Source organism: Echiichthys vipera, assembly GCF_963691815.1.
Source record: "Echiichthys vipera genome assembly, chromosome: 18".
In the NCBI taxonomy this organism is placed as follows: domain Eukaryota; kingdom Metazoa; phylum Chordata; class Actinopteri; order Perciformes; family Trachinidae; genus Echiichthys; species Echiichthys vipera.
Genome location: NC_139843.1, coordinates 21,641,782 through 21,667,721, shown reverse-complemented (window position 1 = coordinate 21,667,721; position 25,940 = coordinate 21,641,782). Strand labels below are relative to the sequence as shown.

At 41.9% G+C, this 25,940-nt stretch overlaps 1 protein-coding gene across 1 annotated transcript; it reads left to right on the top strand.

Annotated features, from left to right (window-relative positions):
• Positions 1–1,640: 1,640 nt before the first annotated feature.
• On the top strand, positions 1,641–25,334 carry LOC310960801 (myosin-1-like; the record flags this gene model as incomplete). The annotated part of the gene is made up of 38 exons (XM_083932607.1): positions 1,641–1,844; positions 1,924–2,067; positions 5,054–5,210; positions 5,312–5,339; positions 5,428–5,542; positions 5,623–5,715; positions 5,806–5,869; positions 6,718–6,816; positions 6,909–7,012; positions 7,098–7,236; positions 7,353–7,471; positions 9,108–9,257; positions 9,344–9,514; positions 9,605–9,911; positions 10,007–10,092; positions 10,195–10,282; positions 10,371–10,488; positions 10,560–10,683; positions 11,042–11,178; positions 11,341–11,596; positions 11,686–11,928; positions 12,009–12,185; positions 13,769–13,914; positions 13,990–14,080; positions 14,160–14,549; positions 14,637–14,763; positions 14,852–14,970; positions 15,171–15,367; positions 17,018–17,201; positions 17,506–17,671; positions 17,889–18,013; positions 19,104–19,412; positions 19,504–19,707; positions 20,211–20,336; positions 22,404–22,574; positions 22,663–22,863; positions 22,966–23,097; positions 25,317–25,334. 38 exons carry the CDS (start codon positions 1,641–1,643, stop codon positions 25,332–25,334), a joined length of 5,829 nt encoding a protein of 1,942 aa, XP_083788733.1.
• Between the last annotated feature and the right edge of the window lie 606 nt (positions 25,335–25,940).

Below are 25,940 nucleotides of genomic sequence, written 5' to 3'. Positions count from 1 at the left end.
TTTCTATTGAGGGATTCATCAGCTATGTCTTTATTTATAAGCCTGTCAAGGCAATCACAAGACTCACAGATGCATTTTGTGTAATATTTTAAAACAGTTAATAAGGCACAGAGACTGAAATGTATGCATTTATGACTGCCCCTTTTAAAATAATGGCTAGCCTCACCTAAGCATGGTGTCTGCAGGGAAAACGGACACAATGACAAAAAAGTTTCCAACACCTTCAAAGCCTACCAATCAGCAGGTTGTTTCATTGGTTTAGTAGTTCGTACAGTAATCGTAAAAATGACCATTTTTAGAGATACTTATGATATGTGTCCACAGGATGTGAGCAGCTGTGCAACGCAGCTGGTATCATAGCAGCGAGTTGCAAGAGCTGGTCAAGTTGAAAATTTACTTTGCCACCATACACAAATGTTTTATTCAACCCTTCGCGAGCACAGAATGAGAGGGGAACCTTTTACCATTACCCACTCCTCATATGCATAAAGTTGAGGTCCATACTTTATGCAAATGACGGGCACCTTTTTTAACTAACCGCTGTCTATCTAAAATGAGGTCAGATTCAGTAACTGCATCGCTTATTTCTTGTCGGAAAAGTTTTTCCGTGAACTATTGTAACATAACGGAAAGTTTCCAAACCAGCTGCCATCATGGTCTGTTTTGAGGCAGCAGCAGCGACAGGCATCTCATGAGCGTCCAAAGCTGGGAAGCGGGGCGATCCCTCGCATCCAAAAATGCTGCTGCTGATGCAAATGATCCGTATCAGATCCTGAGATCAAACTAGAGTTTAATGATGCAAATATTAGCTTTGTGGTTGGTATGAACACAACATAAGGCTGCTGGACTTATACTGCTATTTGGGCTTACACTCCAAACAAGACATTTTGATCTGAACAGACCATTCTGATCAAGTAAAGGTCCGATTAATCAACTAGACTGATGTTTATTTTTCATATTTGTTTTTAGGGCAGTGAACTGTTGATAAGCTGTGTCACAGACGGGTTCAAACACATATAAAGGATGACTTATATGGTGGATATGTCCATTGACGATCCTAGAATAGCTGCTAATTGTAGAGCTGCATCTTTAATCGTACTGTTTGCTTCTAATCTTCCAAACACAGCCATGAAGATCCTAAACAAACACTGTGTCTCTCTGGCTGAGGTCACCCTCCTTTGGCATTCATTCTTTTCTTGAGCTGCAGTTGCTCCCCGCCAGAGACTTATAACAAAAGCTCGGTGACATCTCCATGATATAACTTGCCAAACTAATCACTTCTCTCCACCCACATTCATTAGAGGCTTTGACCTAAATATAGGTGTTTGCTGCGTCTCCTAATGCACCAAGAGGGACCTTATAAAAGCAGTAAGGGTCAAAGCTGTCCACATTTTTCAGCTTGGACTTGTGCTGGTGAGGACATGCTCCTGTTTCATTGTTGTATGGGGATGATAGTTAGTGAATTCACTTGTATGATTTCATCTTGTTTAGGTGTCTCTAGGTGGAAGATACATACGGAGACCTGTTGTAGCCCTTGGAGGTAAGAGTTGATTGATTTTGATGACTGATATCTATTATTCTACAGCAATTCTAACATCTCACCCTGGACCTTTTAGTCCCCTCTGGGCTGTGTTGCAGAGATGAGTTCGGACGCTGAAATGAGCGTGTTTGGGGAGGCTGCCCCATACCTGAGAAGACCAGAACGAGAGAGAATCGAATCCCAGAACAGGCCCTTTGACGCTAAAACCTCAGTGTTTGTGGCGGACCCGAAGGAGCTGTTTGTCAAAGGCACTCTGCAAAGCAAAGACGGGGGCAAAGCGACCATTAAAACTCACGCAGGACAGGTACGTTGGCTGTGCACGAGGCAAATCACCCAGATGCTCCCTATATTGTTCCGCTGATGAAGGCCTCGTCTCTCCACAGGTCGTAACAGTGAAGGATGATGAGTTCTTCCCCATGAACCCGCCCAAGTTTGACAAGATCGAGGACATGGCCATGATGACCCACCTCAACGAGGCCGCCGTGCTGTACAACCTCAAAGAGCGTTACGCAGCGTGGATGATCTATGTGAGTAATGCAGCACCTACTGTTGTTGATGATGGTTATTCCCACACAGTGCCGGAGGAGCTGCAGCTCAACACACACCATGTAGACCAACGTTACAGTTTGTGATGTATGATGCTAGACAAAGGCACTGAGCTTTCATTTATGCAATTTTAGCAGCACAGACCCATGTTGAGACTTCAGGGAAGCATCTAAAAAGAAGAAATACTTTGCCACTGTTTCAAAATAAAAATCCTGCAGTATTATAATAAACTTGATTTATAGAGCACTTTATATACAAACAAAGTTTTATTATAAAAAATACATTCAAGCAAAGGCAAATAGACAATCAAATAAGACAATAAAATGCATTATAAAATATATAAGTGAAAAAGACCATTGAATGAGAGAATAAGGAGAAAATAATAGAATAACTAAACTGGGTATCCCTATCCCCTTCTGCCGGCAATTTTGAATCGCTCTGTACCTGGGTCTGGAAAAGAGCAGGTCTAGTCCTCCTGTTTCCTATCCCTTTTTTTGGATCCAATCACCAAGCTGCCTTTTTTACCTGCCACTCTATTGGCTGGTTAAACACGATGAAGGCAGAGAAGTGTCACAAGCAATTTTCTGATTACAATTTACATTCTTTTTTTTCTCCAAAGATTTTTTTTTTGTTGCAGTTTTTCAAGCCTTTATTAAATAGGACAGACAGGAAATAGGGTGAGAGAGAGAGAGAGGGGGAGAGACATGCAGCAAAGGGCCGCAGGTTAGAGTCAAACCCAAGGCCCAAGGACCTTCAGGCTCTTTACATGGGGTGAGTGCTTACAATTTACATTCAACATGGCGGCCACCGAAGCGCAGCATCTGCTATCTGTTGAAGTAGCTGTCGCTGCAGTTTTAAATGGTTTCAGTGGCAAGTTTTCTTTAAAACTGAGCAGAAACTTCCCTGGAGCAATTCCTCCATAGAAACAATGTATTTGCCTTACTGCCGACTGGTTTTGGTAAAAGTTGAATCTACCAGTCAACCAATTGGCAATCGAATTGAGTACGTCATCATTCGATCTGATTGGTTGAAGGACTGCGTGCAGCCATTTGAAGTACACCCACCTCGTGTGAGAAGAAAATGAGCAGCCTTCCCAGACCAAGGTGCAACTGTAGATTGAACTTGGTCGGGCATTAGCCAGGCTAAATAATGACATTAATGTAAGGCCAGGTTAAATAAATAGGTTAGCTCTAAAATGTTTTTTAAAAAGCTGAACCTGGGATAATGTAATGCTCTCTTCCTTGTTTTGGTTAAAGGTAGCAATTGATCAGACCAATAAAAAGGGTTTTTCAACAATCTAATCTTTTCTGATCTGTCTTATTTAAACAAACTGATGTTGAGCTCCATTCTACACATACCGTCTGTTGCATAGTGGTTCTCAATAAGAAATGTTTATTTATTTATTTAGTATTTATTTATTTTGTACCAGTAATACGTTTTTTGGACAGGAGATACAGCAGCTACCGCCCTTTGGAATTATTTTAGAAGTGTTAGGATTTGATGATATGAAGGTCAGAAAAATGTAGCTGTTGATTAAAACAATCTTAATTTTGTTGGAAAGTAGACATTTTAGAAGATTATTTTCCATTTAAATGCATTATTAGTTTACAGCATTTAAATTTAAAATTGAAATGCTTTAAATATCAGATCAACCCATCCTCAAATTTTTACTCTTTTTCGGTTGCATCAAAGTTAAAAAAAAATCCATTATATCTGCAACTACATAGTCTGAGAGATATCATGGAGAAAAAAAAATGGGTTTAAATAATAAAATACTGAATTTATTTGTAAATGAATGCACTGTTGTGCCACATGCTTAAAAATGAATCAGAGACGCTTGTGTGTTTCCTGCTGCTGTGTGACGGCCACAGATATTTTTAAAATGATTATAAACAGCTTATTCAGTGACGTGTGCATAATCATCAAAACATATCAATCTTACTGTTCAATTATAGAGCAAAGTGAAAAGGACATTTGAGGCTTTGACAGAGGACACTGTTGAAGGATATATGTACAGTATATATGCTGATTGTTATAGTGGTTAAAGAGTAGTGGTTAAAAGTATCACATTAGGTATTATACATCATTTATACTCTGTGTTCATTGTAATGTTCATGTATTATGCAGACAGTAGGTGCTTGTTTCTCAGCCTTGAAACCACTGTTAGAGTGTGTGCAGAGGAGAGATAAAAAGGAGTTTGTGTAGCAGTCAGTAGATAGGGCGACTACAAGCCAAAGAGCACTGAGGCCTCCTGTGGGTGTGTGATATCTGCTTATACCTATAAAGGAGAAGTGTACTCTGTATCAGCAGATCTCACCGGGCTTGCAGCCTGAACAGATGTGATTCTCTGTGGTGACATCTCCAAAGATCTTTTGCATTAAGAAACATCTTTATAAATATATCTCCTTATAAAAGGAGAGGAGAAGGTCAATGTCAACTGTATATAAACTGATATTCTCACATCCAAAACAAAAAAGCATCATATTTAGTTCGGATCAGTCGCTATGGTTAGAGCCAGAGTTTAAACGTAAGGTTCTACTCACACGTACCATACGTACCATGCCCAAGCCCTATCATGGCTAAAGTCTAGTTCGTTTGACCAATGTGAGTCCAACTTCACCGTGCCTAAGCACTTACTGGCTGCAGCTTGGTTGAGAAAGACGGGCTTCAGCATGGCCCGATTGCACATGTAAGAGCATGAGCATTGACGGGCGGTCCTGAGGACTGTTTAAATACAACTGCTCCCCACAGCGGGCATTTAAAAAGATGCAGCCTAAGGGTTCATGGTGGTCTGATGCAGAGGTGGAGTGTTTACTGCAGATTTGGTCGGATTAAAATATTCAAAAACAGTTAGACAAAACAACAACTCTGAGGGGTGATGACGTAAATGCTAGCAATCGAGCCGAGATAATGGGGATCCTATTATAAATCTAAACTGAAAGAAATGTTTTATTTGATATGTTTTAGACCTACTCTGGGCTGTTCTGCGTCACTGTGAACCCTTACAAGAAGCTCCCAGTGTACAACCAAGAGGTGGTGGTGGCCTACAGGGGCAAAAAGCGCCAAGAAGCTCCTCCACACATCTTCTCCATCTCCGACAACGCCTATCAGTTCATGCTCACTGGTAAACTGAAAATGGAATACACTCATATACATTTTTTCTTTAAAGTTAGGGCTCCGATGCATGGTACCATTCTAACATGACTGTGGTGTTATTTGTTGCAGACAGAGAAAACCAGTCAGTCCTTATCACGTAAGCTGCATGTTGATGCAAATGTCTTTGAATCTTTTTTGTCAAAGAAGAAATAAAACAGCTGTTCTGCATTTCTCTGGTCATGTAGTGGAGAATCCGGTGCAGGGAAGACTGTCAACACCAAACGGGTCATCCAGTACTTTGCGACAATCGCAGGGTCTGCGGACAGGAAAAAAGATGTCGCTACAGCTGGAAAACTCTACGTAATATTATCATGATTCAAAACTGGTGTTGAGTAGTCTACTGGTAACTTTTTTTGTAATATTGTATGTTGTTGCTGTAGGGGAATCTGGAGGACCAGATCATCTCTGCTAACCCACTGCTTGAGGCTTTTGGGAACGCCAAAACTGTCAGAAACGATAATTCCTCACGTTTTGTGAGTGAAAGGATGGAAACTTTGTTGATACCCATGATTTGTCACCTTGTTTCCTACATTCATTATTTGTTTGTTTGTTTTTCTTTTCAGGGCAAATTCATAAGAATCCACTTTGCAACCTCAGGAAAACTGGCTTCCGCTGACATTGAAACTTGTGAGTTTGAATACAATGGAGACAAAATATTTCAGGCTGTGTTCATCCATTGTTTGTACATAAAACTACAAAGAGTAATGTAATTTTCCACAAATTTATTACTGCAGAGATTATGTCCGGAGCAAAGAAGGAAATCAGGTGTCAGTAGTCCCCTAGACGTTATCACGAAGATCATTACGGTGACGCTTAGCGCCTTCTTTACCACTATCTCAATGCTGATTGGCTGTCGCGACACAGCGTCCCACAATACGCCTGAAAAGTTCAATATGTTCAACTCGCGCGATGAGGTGAACATTGCCTGTATCGCATCGCGTGTAATGTATCGATTCACGTGATGCCTCACCTCGCTCTTTAATTCCTATAAAAGCTGCTCAATGGCTCATGAAGGCAAAAAAGTTTAACCACCATGTCTAAAAATACCCACATTATGTAACCCAAAGAGCAGGTGCAATAGAGACTTCCGCAGGGTGAGCTGTCTATTTCTGGTTAACTTGAATGAAGATTCAATTATGTAATCATGCGGATCTTCTGGACTTTTTATCGGACCAAATGAATCAAATTCTGAGACATTTCTAGAGGGAAAAAAAGTATCCATGGATTTACAGGTGTCTCTTTGTCATGTAATTCAGTGGGCATCACATGACCCAGTAGTTGCCGTTCCAGCCTCTATGTCATATTGGTTCCATCGCCTTCCTGGGCGCCTAAAACATAACCATTGTGATCCACTTCCAGTCGCCGTCTCAGGACGGTGTCATATTTAAGACATCATACAAACCTGTTGTTGAGAATACGTTGAATATTTTGTAGTGAGAGTCTTTTGTTTAAGTCAGCCTTGTTTCCTTTTGTAGATTTGTTGGAAAAATCCAGAGTAACGTTTCAGCTGTCTGCAGAGAGGAGTTACCATATTTTCTACCAGGTCATGTCCAACAAGAAGCCTGAGCTGATAGGTAACGTATCAGATGACAGTGTTACAGTTTGAGCAAATGTCTTATTTATATTAAGGCTTGGATTTGACGTTGTTTTTTTTTCCTCCATCCAGAGACTCTCCTCATCTCCACCAACCCCTACGACTACCCCTTTGTGAGCCAAGGGGAGATCAGCGTAGCCAGTATTGATGACAGTGAAGAACTGATGGCCACGGATGTATGTCATATCTGTGGTCCTTTCTTTGTCATCCCTGCAAACATGCACTGAGATTGACATCTGCCCTGTTATGATGTACTTTCAGAGTGCTATCGACACCCTGGGCTTCACCGGAGAGGAGAAGATTGGCATCTACAAGCTAACAGGCGCTGTGATGCATTATGGGAATATGAAGTTCAAGCAGAAGCAGAGAGAAGAGCAGGCAGAGCCAGATGGGACAGAGGGTAACTGTTATCCACTGCTCTAATATTTTCTTTTTACTTCTTTTTATGATGACAGGCTTTTATGTTTTGTTTATGTTTGTTTTTTTTAAATATATATTTTTATCTTCTTTGACCAGTGGCTGACAAATCAGCTTACCTGATGGGTTTGAACTCTGCAGACTTGCTGAAAGCACTGTGTTACCCAAGAGTGAAAGTTGGGAATGAATATGTGACCAAAGGACAGACTGTTCAACAGGTACAACATGTGTGTGCTGGATCCTAAACAGTCCTATACAGTATAAGCTATCCATAAAGATTTTTATTTTATGCCTTACACCATACCAAAGTTTATATTTTAACCGTTGCTTTAGCAAGCTATCTGTACAAAACTCCATAAATCACCTCTGTACTGTATTCCCAGTCATCAAACTGGCTTTATAACATTTAGTGACATCTTAACGACAAGTCCAAATTCTACCACTGTACTTGAGGCCAAAGTATTATTATTATTATAAATATTCCGGATGCAATTATAATGAACAGAAGCTCTGAAAGGCACGGTAAAAAAATCCATTTTTTGTTTAGTTTCTCCCATGTACGAGATAAACTTTGAGGCTTAAAGTGAAATTCCGGTGTATCCCAGGGCAAATACACTCAACAAATAAGCCATCGAGACATTTTTTTTCATTTAAGAACTATAAACAGAGAAATGCGTACAGTTGCTAACAGCCGCTAACTGCAGAATGTGGCTAGCATTGATAGCTTGGGGCAGCACGGTGAAGACAATAAAACGTCTTTTTTAACCAATAATTCTGCTCAAAATAACAGCAAACCCCTGCAGTAGCATGATAAGAGTCATGAAACAGAAAACAAAGCACCAATGGGCTCCTTCCTTTTGAATTGACTTTGGTAAACAACTTGAATGGACTTTACTATGAGAGGAGCTGGTACAGGGGCCAGTAGGTAAGTCTTTGAAACACTCTTTTAATAAACTCTGGGTTCACTAACTACGTTGTTGATGCTTATTTTTATGTGTAGGGCGTCTTCTCACGCCGCTGCAGAGGTTTGGTGTTATTTTGAGCAGCATTAGTGGTTAAAAAAAAGCTGTTTTAATGCTTTCACCATGCTGCCCCGAGCTAATCAATGTTAGCCGCCTGTAAGTGACTGTCCAGGACTGTTAATAGTTGTCACATGAAAAAAAATGCCTCGATGGCTTATTCGATGAGTGTATTTGCTGACCCTGGGATGATTTTACGCAGGGATTTCACTTTTAATTAGTCTGTTTTGAAAGCCGATACAAAGGGAAGTGATAGTTTAGCAAATGCAGCAAAAACAAAATTTTTTATCTTATTACTACAAATGTCTGTAAAACATATACACCTACCTAATGTGTATATGATGCACCTGGATGCAAGAAATGCAATATGTAAAATAAATTTAACAACAAATAGCAAGTTAAGTAAACACCTGGACATCATTTATACATAACAGCTGATGCATCTGGACATGGCTGTTACACAGCATGTCTGATCGTATCTCTGGTCTCGTGACGATATTAAAACCAACCACGTTCGACAGTTGAATAACATAAACACATAATTAACACAGTCTGATGATTAGGCCTGCTATGACATGTTTATGACAGGGTATGTTGTCTTGCTTTATTTCAAGTTGTCATCATTAAAGAGTGACTTAATTTACTGAAAAACCCTTAATGACAACAGTCATAATCATTCGTAATGATATGACATGGTTATGACAGTGTCATGTCAGTCTTGTGGACACCCCTTCAAATAAAGTGTTGTCCAATAATGTCCTACAATATGTGATATCCTTTAAAGGCCTTCATTCTTTGATGTTTTGGGATCTAACTGCTACACGTCACTCTGCAGGTCTACAATTCTATTGGTGCTTTGGCCAAATCAGTCTATGAGAAGATGTTTCTGTGGATGGTCCTCCGCATTAATCAGATGCTGGACACCAAGCAGCCCAGGCAGTTCTTTATTGGAGTCCTCGACATTGCTGGGTTTGAAATATTTGATGTAAGTTTGCATTAGGCAGCCTACATACTGTAATTTTCTAATGAATAATTTGGTCTTGCTCTTCAGTAAATTGTTTTCTTTTGCAGTATAACAGTCTGGAACAGCTGTGTATCAATTTCACAAATGAGAAACTGCAACAGTTTTTCAACCATCATATGTTTGTGCTGGAGCAAGAGGAGTATAAGAAGGAAGGCATCGAGTGGGAGTTCATTGACTTTGGAATGGACTTGGCTGCTTGTATAGAGCTTATTGAAAAGGTTTGCTTATTAAGTATCATATTACATTAAGTGGCAGAAATGAAAGCCTAGTCTTTTTGTATAAATAATTTTTTTGACTGCCCTCAACAGCCGATGGGCATCTTTTCCATCCTTGAAGAGGAGTGTATGTTCCCCAAGGCGTCAGACACCACCTTCAAAAACAAGCTGTATGACCAACATCTTGGAAAATCAAACAACTTTCAGAAGCCCAAGCCTGTCAAAGGCAAGGCTGAGGCACACTTCTCCCTGGTGCACTACGCTGGCACTGTGGACTACACCATCACAGGCTGGTTGGATAAGAACAAGGACCCGCTGAATGATACGGTAGTCCAGCTCTACCAGAAAGCCAGCCTCAAATTATTGGCTTTCCTCTATTCTACCTATTCTGCAGTTGATGGTAAGAGCTGTTGGGATTCTAACTGTTCTTTAATTGGAAAAAAAGCCCTACGGTTCAGTTTTATAATCTAGAAACAAACATTTGTTGTTCTTCAGAACCTGGTGCAGGAAGTGGTGGAACTGTAAAGAAAGCGGCAAAGAAGAAAGGCTCATCCTTCCAGACTGTGTCGTGCCTCTTCAGGGTAACTGCGTTCTAAAATAATGTTGGATGTTGATAATTTTGTAAAAATAGTTTTGATACACTGGTTATAAGAAAGTATTGACACCATTATAATCTCAAACAGGAAAACCTGGGAAAGCTAATGACAAATCTCAAGAGCACCCATCCTCACTTTGTTCGGTGTCTGATTCCAAATGAAACTAAAACTCCAGGTATTCCATTTCATGTTACAAACACTCTTTATCACACCATTTAAATAGTTCTCAAGCAGCTCAATTATAGTGCAGCTCTGACTTTTAGGGATTATGGAACACCATCTGGTTATCCATCAGCTGCGATGTAACGGCGTGCTGGAAGGAATCAGGATCTGCAGGAAGGGCTACCCTAGTAGGATCCTGTATGGGGATTTCAAGCAAAGGTACGAAGCAGTAGAGTAGGTTTGTGGGAAATTAGAAAAAAAACAAACTTTTCTCCGTTTTTGTCTTGTAGGTACAAAGTACTTAATGCTAGTGTGATACCTGAGGGACAATTCATCGACAACAAGAAAGCTGCTGAGAAGCTCTTGGGGTCCATTGATGTGGATCACACACAGTATAAGTTTGGGCATACCAAGGTAATTTATTTTGAGTTTGAGGGCCTCCCTGTGTTAGAACTAGCTCTTATTAGATCATCTAACGGCATCTGCAACCCCTTTGCTAAGTATGAAAAGAGTGGGCTGTGTCTGTCAAGTTTTGTCAAACTTCTAAACATCTGAAAGTGTGCATCACTATTCCAAATTTTAGAGTTCACTGCATTATAATTGGATTAGAAAGACTTGGACAGTTTTGGAACCTTTGTGATACCTTTGAGTGTAGACATTCGAATAAGGCAGAAAACCTTTTGCTGATGACATATTGTACTACCTTAATGGTTTCAAGCATACTCGACTCTTCATACTAAGAAAGTCATGCACACGTTTCTATTTCCTGTAGGTGTTCTTTAAAGCAGGGCTTTTGGGTCTACTGGAGGAGATGAGGGATGAAAAACTGGCCTCTCTCATTACCATTACGCAAGCTTTGTGTCGGGGCTTTCTCAAAAGGAAGGAGTTCCAGAAAATGACTGAGAGGAGGTAATCTGATTTATGGTAGATTGTGCTCACAGATCATCAGTCACATGCAGTATACATCAAATAAATTGCATGTTTACTGCTTAGTTGCTCATTTTTTTCAATTTCCGTAAAACAAATGTCCGTATTACTCAGAAGAACTAAGAACAAGCTCCATCTTTTCAGAGAGTCTATCTACACTGTCCAGTACAACATTCGCTCTTTCATGAATGTAAAACACTGGCCATGGATGAAGCTCTACTTCAAGATCAAGCCACTCTTGAGGAGTGCTGAGACTGAGAAGGAGATGGCCATCATGAAAGTGGAGTTTGCCAAGTGTAAGGAGGATTTAGCCAAAGCTGAGACTAAGAGGAAGGAACTGGAAGCCAAAATGGTTTCCCTGCTTCAGGAGAAGAACGACTTGAGTCTGCAGATTCACTCTGTGAGTAGAGAAAACACTTTTTTACAATAGATAGCTGTTTAAGTAGGTCATAAGAGAGTAGACCTGAATGTGTTTTCTTATTTAATGAGGAAATCGAGAGTCTGGCAGATGCAGAGGAAAGATGTGAGGGGCTGATTAAAAGCAAGATTTTGCTGGATGCCAAAACCAAAGAACTCAGCGAGAGACTTGAGGATGAGGAGGAGGTCAACGCGGAACTGACTGCCAAGAAGAGGAAGCTGGAGGATGAGTGCTCTGAGCTAAAGAAAGACATTGATGACATGGAGCTTACCCTGGCTAAAGTGGAGAAGGAAAAACATGCCACTGAAAACAAGGTGTGTGTCGACTTGGTGGCCAACTAAACACCAAACCCGGAAACCCAAACATTTACTTATGCATCTTTTTACACATTCAGGTGAAAAATCTGACTGAGGAAATGTCATCACTTGATGATACTATCGGCAAGTTATCTAAGGAGAAGATGGCCCTGCAGGAGGCTCACCAGCAGACACAAGATGACCTGCAAGCAGAGGAAGACAAAGTCAACTGTCTGACCAAAGCCAAGATCAAGCTGGAGCAACAAGTTGATGATGTAAGCTATGAACATTACCTCTATGAAATCATACACAGCAAAATCTGTAGTGCCATTTTGTTTTTGTTTTGTTTAGTGTTAATTTTGAGTTGATGGGTGTTGTTTTAACACTTGTGGTGATAAAGTTAGTTGTTTACACCTGTGACTGTGAGTTGATCAGAGCATCTGGTTTGGACATGCAAACAGACTTCCCAGCAGGCCATGCTCTTTTGTAAATGTTGAGAATAAAACAAAATAAATGAAGTGATGATATGTTTTATTCTTGGCCGAAGTATCATTACTGAAATCAAATAAACCTACATTAAAGAAAAGGAGGAGAAAATATATAAGTTGGGTGGGATTACAAATCACAGTCATGGTGGTACCATGACTGTGATGTATGAGAAAATGGAGAAATTCATTCAGAAAACCATTCAGCTATATATTGTTTTTAAAAGGAACTGTTTCCAGGATAACAGTTTATGGTAAATGGCCTGTGCGTCACATCAGAAGCCCCGTCCTAGCCAGTGGTGATTTCTCTCAGACTACAGGGAAAACTCAGCCCCTGCAAGTGGTGAAATATGTACTGCTGTGTGTACATTTCATTGACTAAATACATGCTAGAAAGCCTTCATCTTTTGTTCAGAATCAGCTCCTTATCAGGTAACCTGCGCAACTTCCATCTTATTCAGCCCCACAGCGCTTTACACAGTCGGACGCTCAACTTCTACTGACTTCAGTGGGGAAGCGTAGAACAGGTTGTTCCACTGCAGCCAAACTATATGGTCATTGGATAAATGCTGGGCTTAGTCCCGTCCATCCAAGTTTTTCATTCCGTTGATCTGAACTGATCCAGAGACTTTACCGATCCCCAGAGACTTTGTCTTTGTTAAAAATGACTAGCGTTGTGTTTGGTGACTCTGTTCTGTCACTCTGCGGTTTCTCTCCCCAACGAGCAGCAGCAGCTGTGAAGCTTCTCCCCCTGTCACGATCACTCACACTCACACTCACACTCACAGGCGGTCACACTTCTCAGTAGCCTGGCGCAGCAGCTCCAGCTGGGCCAAGGCCGTTTAAGCAGCCTAGCTCTGCTGCCATTTAGAGGACACTGGTCAAGTCCCTGGAAAAGACGCCTAGTTGGTACGACAAGGTCACAGATCACTTTCTTGAAAAGGAACAAAGGGTAGAATTTACATATAAATAAACAAACACATTTATGATGTAGGCCGGAAAAATTTGCTCCTCCTTCTTGAAAGACTACCTACCTACATTAAAATAAACACTCATAGTGAAAAGAAATAACACAATATTAGGACTAAAAATTATAATATAACACTGTGTATGTCAAAAATTAACATTCAGTGAAAAGGAATAACACAATTTTGAGTAAAAGTGCACTTATGTAGTGTCATAATACAACACAAAGGGTGTCATATTAACACTATTAAAGAGTTAAAGTATTAGTGTAATTTTAACTCAAAAATCCAAGAGAACTATATAGGCTCAGAAAAAGTGCTAAAATTAACACTGTTGGAGTTGAATTAACACTTCTGGTAGAGCTGAGTAGCATCTATGACTTACTTGTTTTACTTTGCATGTGAAAGCTGGAGGGCTGTCTGGAACAAGAGAAGAAGAACCGGATGGAAGTCGAGAGGACCAAAAGGAAGCTCGAAGGAGATCTGAAACTAAGTCAGGAATCCATAATGGATTTGGAAAATGACAAGCAACAGCTGGAGGATCGCCTTAAAAAGTATGTACTGTTGCAGCAGCATAACAATCATTTTTAACACATGCTCTAATCATATGGTATCGTTTTGCATGACAGGAAAGACTTTGAATTCAACCAGCTTGTATCTAAAATTGAGGATGAGCTGAGCCTGTCTGTGCAATCTCAGAAGAAGATCAAGGAGCTTCAGGTACTTGGAAAACTTAAGAGTTAAGTCAAAATTAGCTGAAAGCCAATGAATGATCTCAGGTTCTTGTTGCTTCACCCAGGCCCGCATTGAAGAGCTGGAAGAGGAGATTGAAGGGGAGCGTGTTGCCAGGGCTAAGGTGGAAAAGCAAAGGTCTGATCTCTCCAGGGAGCTGGAGGAGATCAGTGAGAGGCTGGAGGAGGCCGGAGGAGCCACCGCCGCTCAGATAGAAATTAACAAGAAGCGTGAGGTCGAGCTTCAGAAACTGAGACGAGACCTGGAAGAGTCCACCCTCCACCACGAGACCACCGCTGCAGTTTTAAGAAAGAAGCACGCCGACAGTATGGCTGAGCTGGGAGAGCAGGTTGACAACCTACAGAGAGTCAAACAGAAGCTGGAGAAGGAAAAGAATGAGTACAAGATGGAGATTGATGACTTGTCTAGCAACATAGAGGCCGTAGTCAAGTCAAAGGTAAAGTAGACCAGTATGGAAAGGATATGTAATCAATATAACATGGTAAGTTAAGTTTTTTATTAACCAATATTATAAATATTACAGACTAATTATGAGAAGCTGTGTCACTCTTTGGAAGACCAACTGAGTGAATACAAGACAAAACATGATGAGAATGCTCATCTGATCATTGAAATAAATGCTCAAAGGGCAAGACTTCAGAATGAAAATGGTATGGAGTCAAATCATTTGAAACATATTTCTGGAGTCCAACTCATGGCTCCCTTTGCTTACCTTATTGTCTAAAATCCCTTTTACAGGGGAGTTCTCACGTCTTCTTGAGGAGAAAGAAGCCACACTCTCTCAGATGACGAGGGCTAAGCTTTCCTTCACTCAACAGGTTGAGGAACTGAAAAGGCACGTTGAGGAAGAAACTAAGGTTTGTCGCATTGCTGCACTTTGAACAACCAATCAATGCTTGGGACGATGAATATCTTTGAAAAAGTAGTCTGATTATCTTACCTTGGTAGCTAGAGAATTAAGTCGTTTTAGCCTGGAAGCTCAGCTTATCTATCTATCTAGACTCCAGATAAATTCAGATTTTAACAAATGTTTCTGTCGAATGTGCCTCTCTTTTAGGCTAAGAGTGCCCTCGCCCATGCTCTCCAATCTACCCGTCATGACTGTGATCTGCTGAGGGAGCAGTTTGAGGAGGAGCAGGAGGCCAAGGCTGAGCTCCAGAGAGCAATGTCCAAGGCCAACAGTGAGGTGGCCCAGTGGAGAACCAAATATGAAACCGATGCCATTCAGCGCAATGATGAACTGGAGGAGGCCAAGTAAGAGTTGCTCTTATATCGAGTAGGGTTGTCAAAAAATCGATACTAAAATTTAGTATGGGATTAGATTCTAACTTGCAAAAGTATCGATACTTTTGCCGTCAACAGTGTAGCCTCCGCCTCCTCCAGCTGACGTGTAACATCACCCAGACAGACAGCTACAGCTCATCTCTCTGAGCACATGAATGCTTAATAATAAACAGTGACGTTAACGGCGAAGGTAAGCAGCTAACGTCATCAGTCCTGTCCGTCTAACGTTAAGAAACTTTCATTTAACAGGATGACACAATAACGTGTGTGAAAGGTCAACCAGCAACGGGACATAAACAGTGGCAGCTGCTTTACCAACTCTATTTAACCAGCAGAGATAATAAAGTCAGCAAAAACATAGAAGATAATCAGGACCTTAGCTGAATATATTAGCATGGAGCAGATCCCTGTTTACACTGTGGAGAACAAATTTGAAACAGTTGTCATACATACAATCTACAGTTAAAGTATGTGTTTTCTTTCTTATTTTCACTACGTCAGGCAACTTTTTAAAAAGTGTTGTTATCAATGTTGTTTGTATTGTTCTAATCTTTATTTAAAAATTTGCCTTTGTTTTTTGTTATTTTCTCCCCATGGTATCAAAAACGGCATGAGTATTTTCCTGGGTATCGACTTTGAAATTCTAGAATCGTTACAACCCTGATACCGAGAATAAGAGATGTAAATCCACCTTATTCAGAGAAGTAGGCAGGAGTAAAACATATTTTAACCACAGAAAAAAATTACTTTCAGTGTACGCTATATTTACAATATTTTCACCACTTTCCCTTGCCATCAAAAGCTTTGTTTAGAAGCCATTATTGGCTTGTAGAACATCAGAGTTGCTCGTCTACTGCTGCCTGTGTGACTTTGGTGTTTTAAAGGGTAAGGAACCAACAAAAACATTAAAGTTTCTGTTCTGGGGCTTTCACAAGAGCATAGATGGATATGACGCCGTCAGTTCCCTCCGTCAGAAAGGACTTATGATGGCATGGTAAAGTCTCATCTCATCTCATCTCATCTTCATCCGCTTATCCGGGGTCGGGTCGCGGGGGCAGCAGCTTTAGCAGGGGACCCCAAACTTCCCTTTCCCGGGCCACATTAACCAGCTCTAACTGGGGGATCCCGAGGCGTTCCCAGGCCAGTGTGGAGATATAATCTCTCCACCTAGTCCTGGGTCTTCCCCGAGGCCTCCTCCCAGCTGAACGTGCCTGGAACACCTCCCTAGGGAGGCGCCCAGGGGGCATCCTTACTAGATGCCCGAACCACCTCAACTGGCTCCTTTAACACTTTAACACTCCTTTAACACTATATTTAAAATTTCCACTTTACAATGCCCCCTGAAAGGAAAGGGGCATGGTAAAGTGGAAATTCTAAATATAGTGTACACCTAAACTGATATTGATTTATGAGGTTGGCCTTTTTACAGTAGCTAAAATGCATTAGCTGCTTCCTCCATCCACAGCAGCAGCCTCCATTGCTTAGCATCTGTGTCGCAGTATTCCTGTCAGCTTCTCCCGTAGATAATATACTAAGTAAGGATATAAACATAAGAATGAGATCTTTTTACAATGTAAGAAAATAACAAGCATGGCTCGTATTTTATTCTGTTTTACTCAGGAAAAAGCTTGCCCAACGTTTGCAGGAGGCTGAGGAGGCCATTGAGGCTGTGAATGCCAAATGCTCGTCTTTGGAGAAGACGAAGCAGAGGCTACAAGGAGAGGTGGAGGACCTTATGACTGATGTGGAAAGGGCCAATGCTCAAGCAGCTGGCCTGGATAAAAAGCAGAGAAGCTTTGATAAGGTAACAGAGACAGCCTGCAAGTGAACTGTGTTAAATAATCACATCAATGCTAACAGTCTGTGAATTTATATATATTATATATATATATAGTTATACCAGTGACTCTACCCACATGCCTAGTTACTGAGAGCCTTTAAGTTTGCTGCTTCAAACAACTGCTGTGTGGTAAGTCATGTACAAATGTCACATGGGATTTCATGCAGCAACAGACGTTTGTTTGGAACATAGAAGACATGGGTTATTAGCTAGTGCAAAAATCTGACAAACCATTCTTATCTAAATCAATATTTTGTTTCTTCCTTAGATTCTGTCTGAGTGGAAGCAGAAGTATGAGGAGAGTCAGGCAGAGCTGGATGGATCACAGAAAGAGTCCCGCTCCCTCAGCACTGAGCTCTTCAAAATGAAGAACTCTTATGAGGAAGCTTTGGAGCACCTTGAGGTCTTCAAACAAGAGAATAAAAACCTGCAACGTACGCATATCATTGTAAAATCATCCTGCTCTCTGACAAGGGAGTTCCATCTGGAACATGTTTGACAATGAATCAGCCGATTTTGAATAAGCACTAATGAACAAGGATGATTTGATATGAATGTTTTGTTTACATGACAACTTAAATCACATTCTCAATAGTGGATATCATTAAAATGATTGTTTTTTGTTTATTGACAAAATGTGTTAAATTTTAGAGGAAATCTCTGATTTGACTGAGCAACTTGGAGAGAATGGCAAAGCCATCCATGAGCTGGAGAAGACTAAGAAACAAACTGAGTTTGAGAAGACAGAGATCCAGACTGCTTTGGAAGAAGCTGAGGTAACTTCACCTAACATAGAGAAATGTTACAGTGACTACGGAAAGTATTGATACCCCCTTAAATTTTTCACATATCACAGATTCATAAGTATTCAGATTCTTTGCTGTGACACTTGTATATTTAACTCAGCTGCTGTCCATTTCTTCTGATCATCCTTAAGATGGTCCAGCTGGATTTAATTGAATTGATTGGACTGATTAGGAAAGGCACACACCTGCCTATATAAGACCTTACAGCTCACAGTGCATGTCAGAACAAATGAGAGTCATGAGGTATGGCCCCAAGAGCTCAGAGACAGAATTGTGGCCAAGCACAGATCAGGCCAAGTTGACAAAAGAATTTCTGCTGCACTTCAGGTTCCTAAAAGCACAGTGGCCTCAGTAATCCTTAAATTGAAGAAGTTTTGGATGACCAGAACTCTTCCCAGAGCTGGTGGTCCACCCAAACTGAGCACTCGGGGGAGAAGATCCTTGGTGAGAGAGGTGAAGACAAACCCAAAGATCAACGGAAGCCTCTTCTCTTATAGAGAATCTTATTTATCATAGTCTGGGAGTCCTTCATGTGTTTCTTGGCAAACCCTATGCAGACTTTCATGTGTCGTGCACTGAGGAGAGGCTTCTGTTGGGCCACTCTGCCATAAAGCCCCCATTGGTGGAGGGCTGCAGTGATTGTTGGATTCTTTCTCCCGTGGCCCACTACATCTCTGGAGCTCATCCACAGTGATCTTTGGGTTCTTCTTTACCCCTCTCACCAAGACTCTTCTCCCCTGATTGCTCAGTTTGGCTGGATGGCCAGCTCTAGGAGTTCTGGTCGCCCAAAACTTCTTCCATTTAAGGATTATGGAGGCCACTGTGCTCTTAGTAACCTGAAGTGCAGGAGAATTATTTTGTAACCTTGGTGATGTCCATTATTTTCTGAGTACACTAGATGGAGCTCCCTGTTCAACAAAGGATTGAAAACAAACTGAAACACATTTCTTTGAACCCTTTCCTTTAAACCGAGAGCGTACCCAATGTACAGTATATACCTATATATCATTTCACCACATTTTATGTTTATCAATGTTCCTTATTTTTATCTGTACTTGAGGCTTCACTGGAACATGAGGAATCCAAAATTCTGCGTATCCAGTTGGAGCTCACTCAAGTCAAAGGAGAGATTGATCGCCGGCTGGCTGAGAAAGATGAGGAGATCGACCAGATGAAACGCAACTACCAGCGCATTGTGGAAACGATGCAGTCCGCCTTGGATTCTGAGACACGCAGCAAGAACGATGCCATGAGAATCAGGAAGAAGATGGAGGCTGACCTCAATGAGATGGAGATCCAGCTGAGCCATGCCAATCGACAGGCGGCTGAAGCCCTGAAGCAGCTGAGGAACATACAAGGCCACCTCAAGGTGAGATATTGGTGGCAGCTTCAACACAAGGTTATCAGCTTTTGAAAGACATTTTGGGTAAATCAACTTTTACCTGCTGGTCTCTCTGCAGGAACAAACCCTTCACCTGGATGAGGCACTGCGGAGCCAGGACGACCTGAAGGAGCAGGTGGCCATTGTAGAGCGCAGGAGCAGCCTGATGCAGGCTGAGGTGGAGGAGCTCAGAGCTGCTCTGGAACAGTCAGAAAGAAGCCGCAAATTAGCTGAGCAGGAACTGGCTGATGCCTGTGAGCGGATAGGGCTACTGCACTCTCAGGTGAGCAGCATTATTACAATGTATCAATGAGGGCTGTCCGGCTGTTAAGACTGGAGGTAACGCCCTTTCAAAATATGATTTCCAGTTCCAAGCCAGTTTAAGCCTCATATTTCTACAACTCTGCAATGCCGTTTCCCTGTTGTTTGAACAGATCAGATTTTTTTAAAAATAACGTAATTGTCATTTTACCTCTTTCTCATGGATGGAAAGAGTGTCTAACTGATGAAAGAGGTGTTCAGCCGTTGTGTCTGTTTTGTTTCAATTGAGCGTTTGGACAAGGTTTTTTGAGAGGGTGTTACCTCAGACTTAACAGCCAGATTGGAATCTAAGGGGACAGGGTCTGGAGAAGACCAAAACAGAGTGGATATTAGACTTTGAATTGTGAATTTGCCAGGTCCCCAGAAACACCAAACTCCAAATGTATGCTAATGTTGCTTAACTTTGTGAAGCATAAACATAATTCACCTGGTATTTAGACTTCCTTAATTGTCCTTTGGTCACAGAACACCAGTCTCCTCAACTCCAAGAGAAAGCTGGATGCAGATGTCAGCCACCTGCAGGGCGAGGTAGAGGATGCAATCCAAGAGGCTCGCAATGCAGAGGAAAAAGCCAAGAAGGCAATCACTGATGTAAGTACTGTATCGTGCACTTCTCCTCTAAATATATCTCAAAGTTACAGCTTTATACGGTGTGATTTATAACTGAACAGAAGGAGAAAGTTTTGATAAGTATTAAGCAGCTTAGTTGTCTCTGTGGATGATGTTGTTGTCAGGGCCAGCTTCTTAATTCACATTTATTTGGTATTTGCATTGACACATTATAAATATGGCTGCAGAAGGGATTTTTTTTCTATATTAGTAAATCATAATTTAAGTAGCCCCATGACACCATCCTGATCTCTGAGCTCCATTGTATTTTACTCACAGACAGTCTGGTAACATGTGTCAAAGAAAATTTGGAGCCGTTTGCCAAACAAACATCCAATCAGCGTTGGATTTGAGGCGGGTTTAAGCGTGACGAAACTCATGCGAATTTTACCTAATATAGACACATTTTCAGTCGGCAGTAGCCCTAATTCTTTTAGCGGCTGGCTAACTCTTTTTTTTCTCTTGGATCCTTCTGTTGAATATGGACCGGGCACCTGAACCTGGGCCTTTTATCCGTAAATTTGCGGTACAGAAACGGCAAATATCCTTTACCGACATGTTGTTTACTTTCTGAGCTTTGCCTCAACGCTGTTAGTACGTCATTGATCTGATTGGTTGATTTGACATGATAAACAGATTGTTTATCCAATCAGCAACCAGTATTTTTGCCCCTTCCCAAAAGATCTCTAAACCAGAGTTCCCAGATGGAAATGCAGAACAAATGAGAATCAATCTATCTGGCAAAGTCAGGTTCTAATTAAGGGTCTCAGGCATGTAATTCTTCTTTTTCTCCCAGTGTATGGGACCACTTTAGGATATTACTTGCTATGGATGAATATTAAAATATTAAGCCCTTTTTTAAAGCCTGCTGATCATCAGCCTCTGTGTAGGAAACTGCTCGTTCATTTGTGTGGTAGTGGAGGAGAGCAGAGATGGAATGATGAGTCAGAAATGTACCTGTCAAACATTATTTGTTCCACCATTTCAATCATTTCTTCATTTGTCCAATTTTGAATAATTTAGGGTATTTTTATTGGGGGTGACGATTCATGTTTTTCAGAAATTGGGGGGGATCTGCACCCATGTAGTTGAGAGACGGCATCTTTATAAATAGATATTTACATGTGAATGCAGATAAATAATAACAAAAGCTGATGAAGTGCTGAGTCATTGTCGGACAATAGCCAACGGTTTCCATGATTGCATGACGCCCAATGCAATCCACCTCTTTTTGCTCTCCATACAGACTGTGTACCTGTATGAAGCCCACGCTTCATGGGCTGCTACTCCAGACACAAGCAGAAACCAGACCACTTCCACTACCCAAATGTTGTTCAGTGTTCTACAGATTTTACCTTCATATTCAGAATCTCTTTGTAGAGATTAACACTTTTTAAATTAGCCTAGTGGTTAGTGGTCTTTCTCTTCTCGTGGCTCAATACTGACAAAACACCCCAATTTCAGCCTGCATGCACATTTTTTTCTGCCCAACATTGTTGAAACAGAGCAGCTAATATTGATAGTGCAGCGGACTGCAGGGGTGTGTGTGTGTGTGTGTGTGTGTGTGTGTGTGTGTGTGTGTGTGTGTGTGTGTGTGTGTGTGTGTGTGTGTGTGTGTGTGTGTGTGTGTGTGTGTGTGTGTGTGTGTGTGTGTGTGTGTGTGTGTGTGTGTGTGTGTGTGTGTGTGTGTGTGTGTGTGTGTGTGTGTGTGTGTGTGTGTGTGTGTGTGTGGAGAGTAGAGAAACGTGGACGTAAATGACAACAAGGCGTAGTAAAGACTCTGAGATTAAATGGAAACACTGTAGAAACAAAGTTTAAAGGATTCTGTTGTTCTACAATCATGAAAAAAAAGAATTTCCAAATACAAAAATGTAAAACCCAATACCTATCCAACAAACAAATATCTGAATAATCAAATATTCTAGTCCAGCCCTACTTATTTTGATACAAAGATGTGTACATGGAAGTGGAAGCAGAGCTCTGTTAAAAGATAAGTGTGCAGCCCTGATTATAAATCAAACAGCAGCTGGACTTACTGTGTTCTTGTAGGCAGCCATGATGGCAGAGGAGCTGAAGAAAGAGCAGGACACCAGCAGCCACCTGGAGAGGATGAAGAAGAACCTGGAGATCTCTGTGAAGGATCTGCAGCAGCGTCTGGACGAGGCTGAGAACCTGGCTTTGAAGGGGGGCAAGAAACAGCTCCAGAAACTGGAAGCTCGGGTATCACACTCGTCCATGTGAGTGGCACCACTGAGAGCAAGAACTGCAGCTGATGAGAGGTTTGTGGGGTGTCGACCTTCTCTTGCAGGTGCGTGAACTGGAGGGTGAAGTGGACAGCGAACAGAGAAGAGTTGCTGATACCGTCAAGGGAGTCCGTAAATATGAGAGGCGAGTGAAGGAGCTCACCTACCAGACTGAAGAGGACAAGAAGACTGTTTTGAGACTGCAGGACCTGGTGGACAAGCTGCAACTCAAAGTCAAGGCGTACAAACGGCAGAACGAAGAAGCTGTGAGAGCTTTTTTTTGACTGCCAGAAAAACAAACGAGAACAATAACTAATAATTTTTATGAATTATGATTATAGCTTACTGTGTTGTTGTTTTTGCTACAGGAGGAACAGGCCAATACTCATCTTTCTAAACTAAGGAAGGTGCAGCATGAGCTTGAAGAGGCTCTGGAGCGGGCAGACATTGCTGAGTCCCAGGTCAACAAGATGAGAACTAGGAGCAGAGAGTTTGGAAAGGTAACACATTTAGGCCTAGTCCACGCAAACACAAGTATTTTTGAAACCAAACTTTTAAGGCCCCCGGTTGAAAAAAAATCCCTGTCCACCCCACCGGCGTGATAAAAAATATCTCCGTCCACATGAAACCGCAAAATCCACCTTAAACAATGTCATGCAGAGGTGGAGATAGCACTCGTAACAGGAAGGGCATTTTAGGCAATCACAAGGCTGGAAAAACAACAATGGCGAACCAAGGCCGGGCAGAGCTTTGTGTGGACTGACAGTGAAGTTACTTCTCACTGTCACTCATGAATTTAAAATCAGCAATGTTTGAGTCACCAAGTGCTGATAAGTTGGTCTTCCATAACAGCAGCCTCGTCAGCTGGTCACGTCTAAAGTGCTCCCCAAGTCTCCATGGATACAAGTGACTGTTTACCGTAACACAGTGTGACGTCAAACAATGTCGACAAGAAATTGCGGTTTTCATTGGTTTTCCTGTCCACACATCACTGCTGAAATGGGACTTTTCCAAAAAGGTCACCTACTCCGGTTACAAAACACTCTGGTTTCAGGAGCCCACAACTGTGGTTACGTGTGGATGAAAGGCCAAACTGTGCAGAGGAACACACGGAGAGTTGAGCATGGTTTGAGTCTATTTTTATAACATCTGAGACAGTCATTAATCAAACAAAACAAAGAAATGTACTGTATTAGCCCTCATTGACATTAGCTGGTCTGGCCAGATGCCTCTGGTGGTTGACTGGCTACTCTAAAAATATAATGAATAGATAATAGAATAGAATTCAACCTTATCTTGGCTTATGAAGCTTATAATTTGTTTGAGGGAGTGGCTTTGTATTTAACCGCCGCTGAGGTCCAGAGGTTGATGGCTAGAAGGGCTTTAAACTGACCCCTGTTTCCTTTGGTGAAGATGAGGCCAAGGCGACTTCCAACAGTCTCCAATGAAGGGCTTAGTTTGTTCACACACACACACACACACACACACACACACACACACACACACACACACACACACACACACACACACACACACACACACACACACGCACACACACACACACACACACACACACACACACACACACACACACACACACACACACACGCACGCACGCACGCACGCACGCACGCACGCACACACACACACACACACACACACACACACACACACACACACACACGCACACACACACACTGCTGTGGGGCAGAGCTTCAGCCCGGTGTCTCAGAGCGGCAGTCAGACCTAATTCACTGCTCACCGCGGCACCCTGAGCCCTGGAAGTCCTGATCTGGACGAGTGGCTCCGGTTCATCCAGGAGGAACTTCACAGCAGTCTCTCCACCACCTGTGGCACTAAGTCATCACACCTTTCTGTAATAGCTATTTCAACAACAATTTTAGTAGACAGACGGATAAAGATTGAGGATAAGATAAGATAAAGGTTGTTTTTTTAATTTTAAAATATAGAAGCATATTTTATTTCCTTCTTACCTCACCTTCTCCTGTCCTGTCCTGCTTCTCCTGTCCTGTCCTCCCTTTTCTGTCCTGTTTGTCCTCTCCTGTCCTGTCCTTTCCTTTCCTGCTTCTCCTGTCCTCTTTGTCCTGTCCTCCCTTTTCTGTCCTGTTTGTCCTCTCCTGTCCTGTCCTTTCCTTTCCTGCTTCTCCTGTCCTCTTTGTCCTGTCCTGTCCTCCCTTTTCTTTCCTGTTTGTCCTCTCCTCTCCTGTCCTGTCCTTTCCTTTCCTGCTCTGTCTGTCCTGTCCTGTTTTGTCCTGTGTTGTTCTTCCTGTCCTGTTTTGTCCTGTCTCTTCTGCCCTGTCTGTCCTGTCCTTTCCTACCCTGTCTGTCATGTCCTGTCCTGTGTCCTGTTTTGTCCTGTGTTGTTCTTCCTGTCTTTTCTTGTCTTGTCCTTTCCTTTTTTACCCTGTCTGTCCTGCCCTGTGTCCTGTTTTGTCCTGTGTTGTTCTTCCTGTCCTGTTTTGTCCTGTCTTGTCTTGTCCTGTCCTTGGCTTTCCTGCCCTGTCCTGTTTTGTCCTGTGTTGTTCATTCTGTCTTGTCTTGTCCTGTCCTGTCCCTTTCTTTCCTGTCCTGTCCTTTCCTGCCCTGTGTCCTATTTTGTCCTGTGTTGTTCATTCTGTCTTTTCTTGTCCTTTCCTGTCCTGTCCTTTCCTGCCCTGTGTCCTGTTTTGTCCCCTTTTTTCTTCCTATCCTGTCTCAGGCTGCTGAATCGGAGTAACCCTTGCAGTGATGACACAGAAGACGTCCTCTTAGTCCAAGTAGAAACCCCCCAGAGTGGTTTTGCTGTGAGACAGTGGCAGATTAAAGAGATGTGTGAAGCATCACCTCTCCACATCATTTTCTTTCATTAGATATACTGTACAGCCAAACATAACCATGTTTCTGAATATCAACAAGAAATGACTGGATACTGAGTAATTATTTATCAAAATTCTGGGTGTATTAGCAGATTAGTAGCGCTGTAGTGCTAATGAGCCTGGGTATGGGAGTGTGAGTTCATATAAGTCTCTCAAGGGAGTGGACTTTGCGGCTAATGTGAGCATGTGTTTGCAGAGATCAGGACAGATCCCTGCTGACATTTACTTTGGGAGTTAAAATAGCTGTGACTCATTCATATACAATACCAAACGCTAGTATGAGAGCAGTGGATTAACCATAAGTCGAGCGATGTAATCAAAGGACCACATGGAGCAACCAGAAGGGCTACAGAGGATCCAGTGAAGATGAAGCATCCATTTAGCTGCGTCAATCCATCCCTAAACCTGTTTGTTCAGCACACCAGACATATGGATTCTTTCTCTGCCAGCGTCTCAAAGTCCTCATC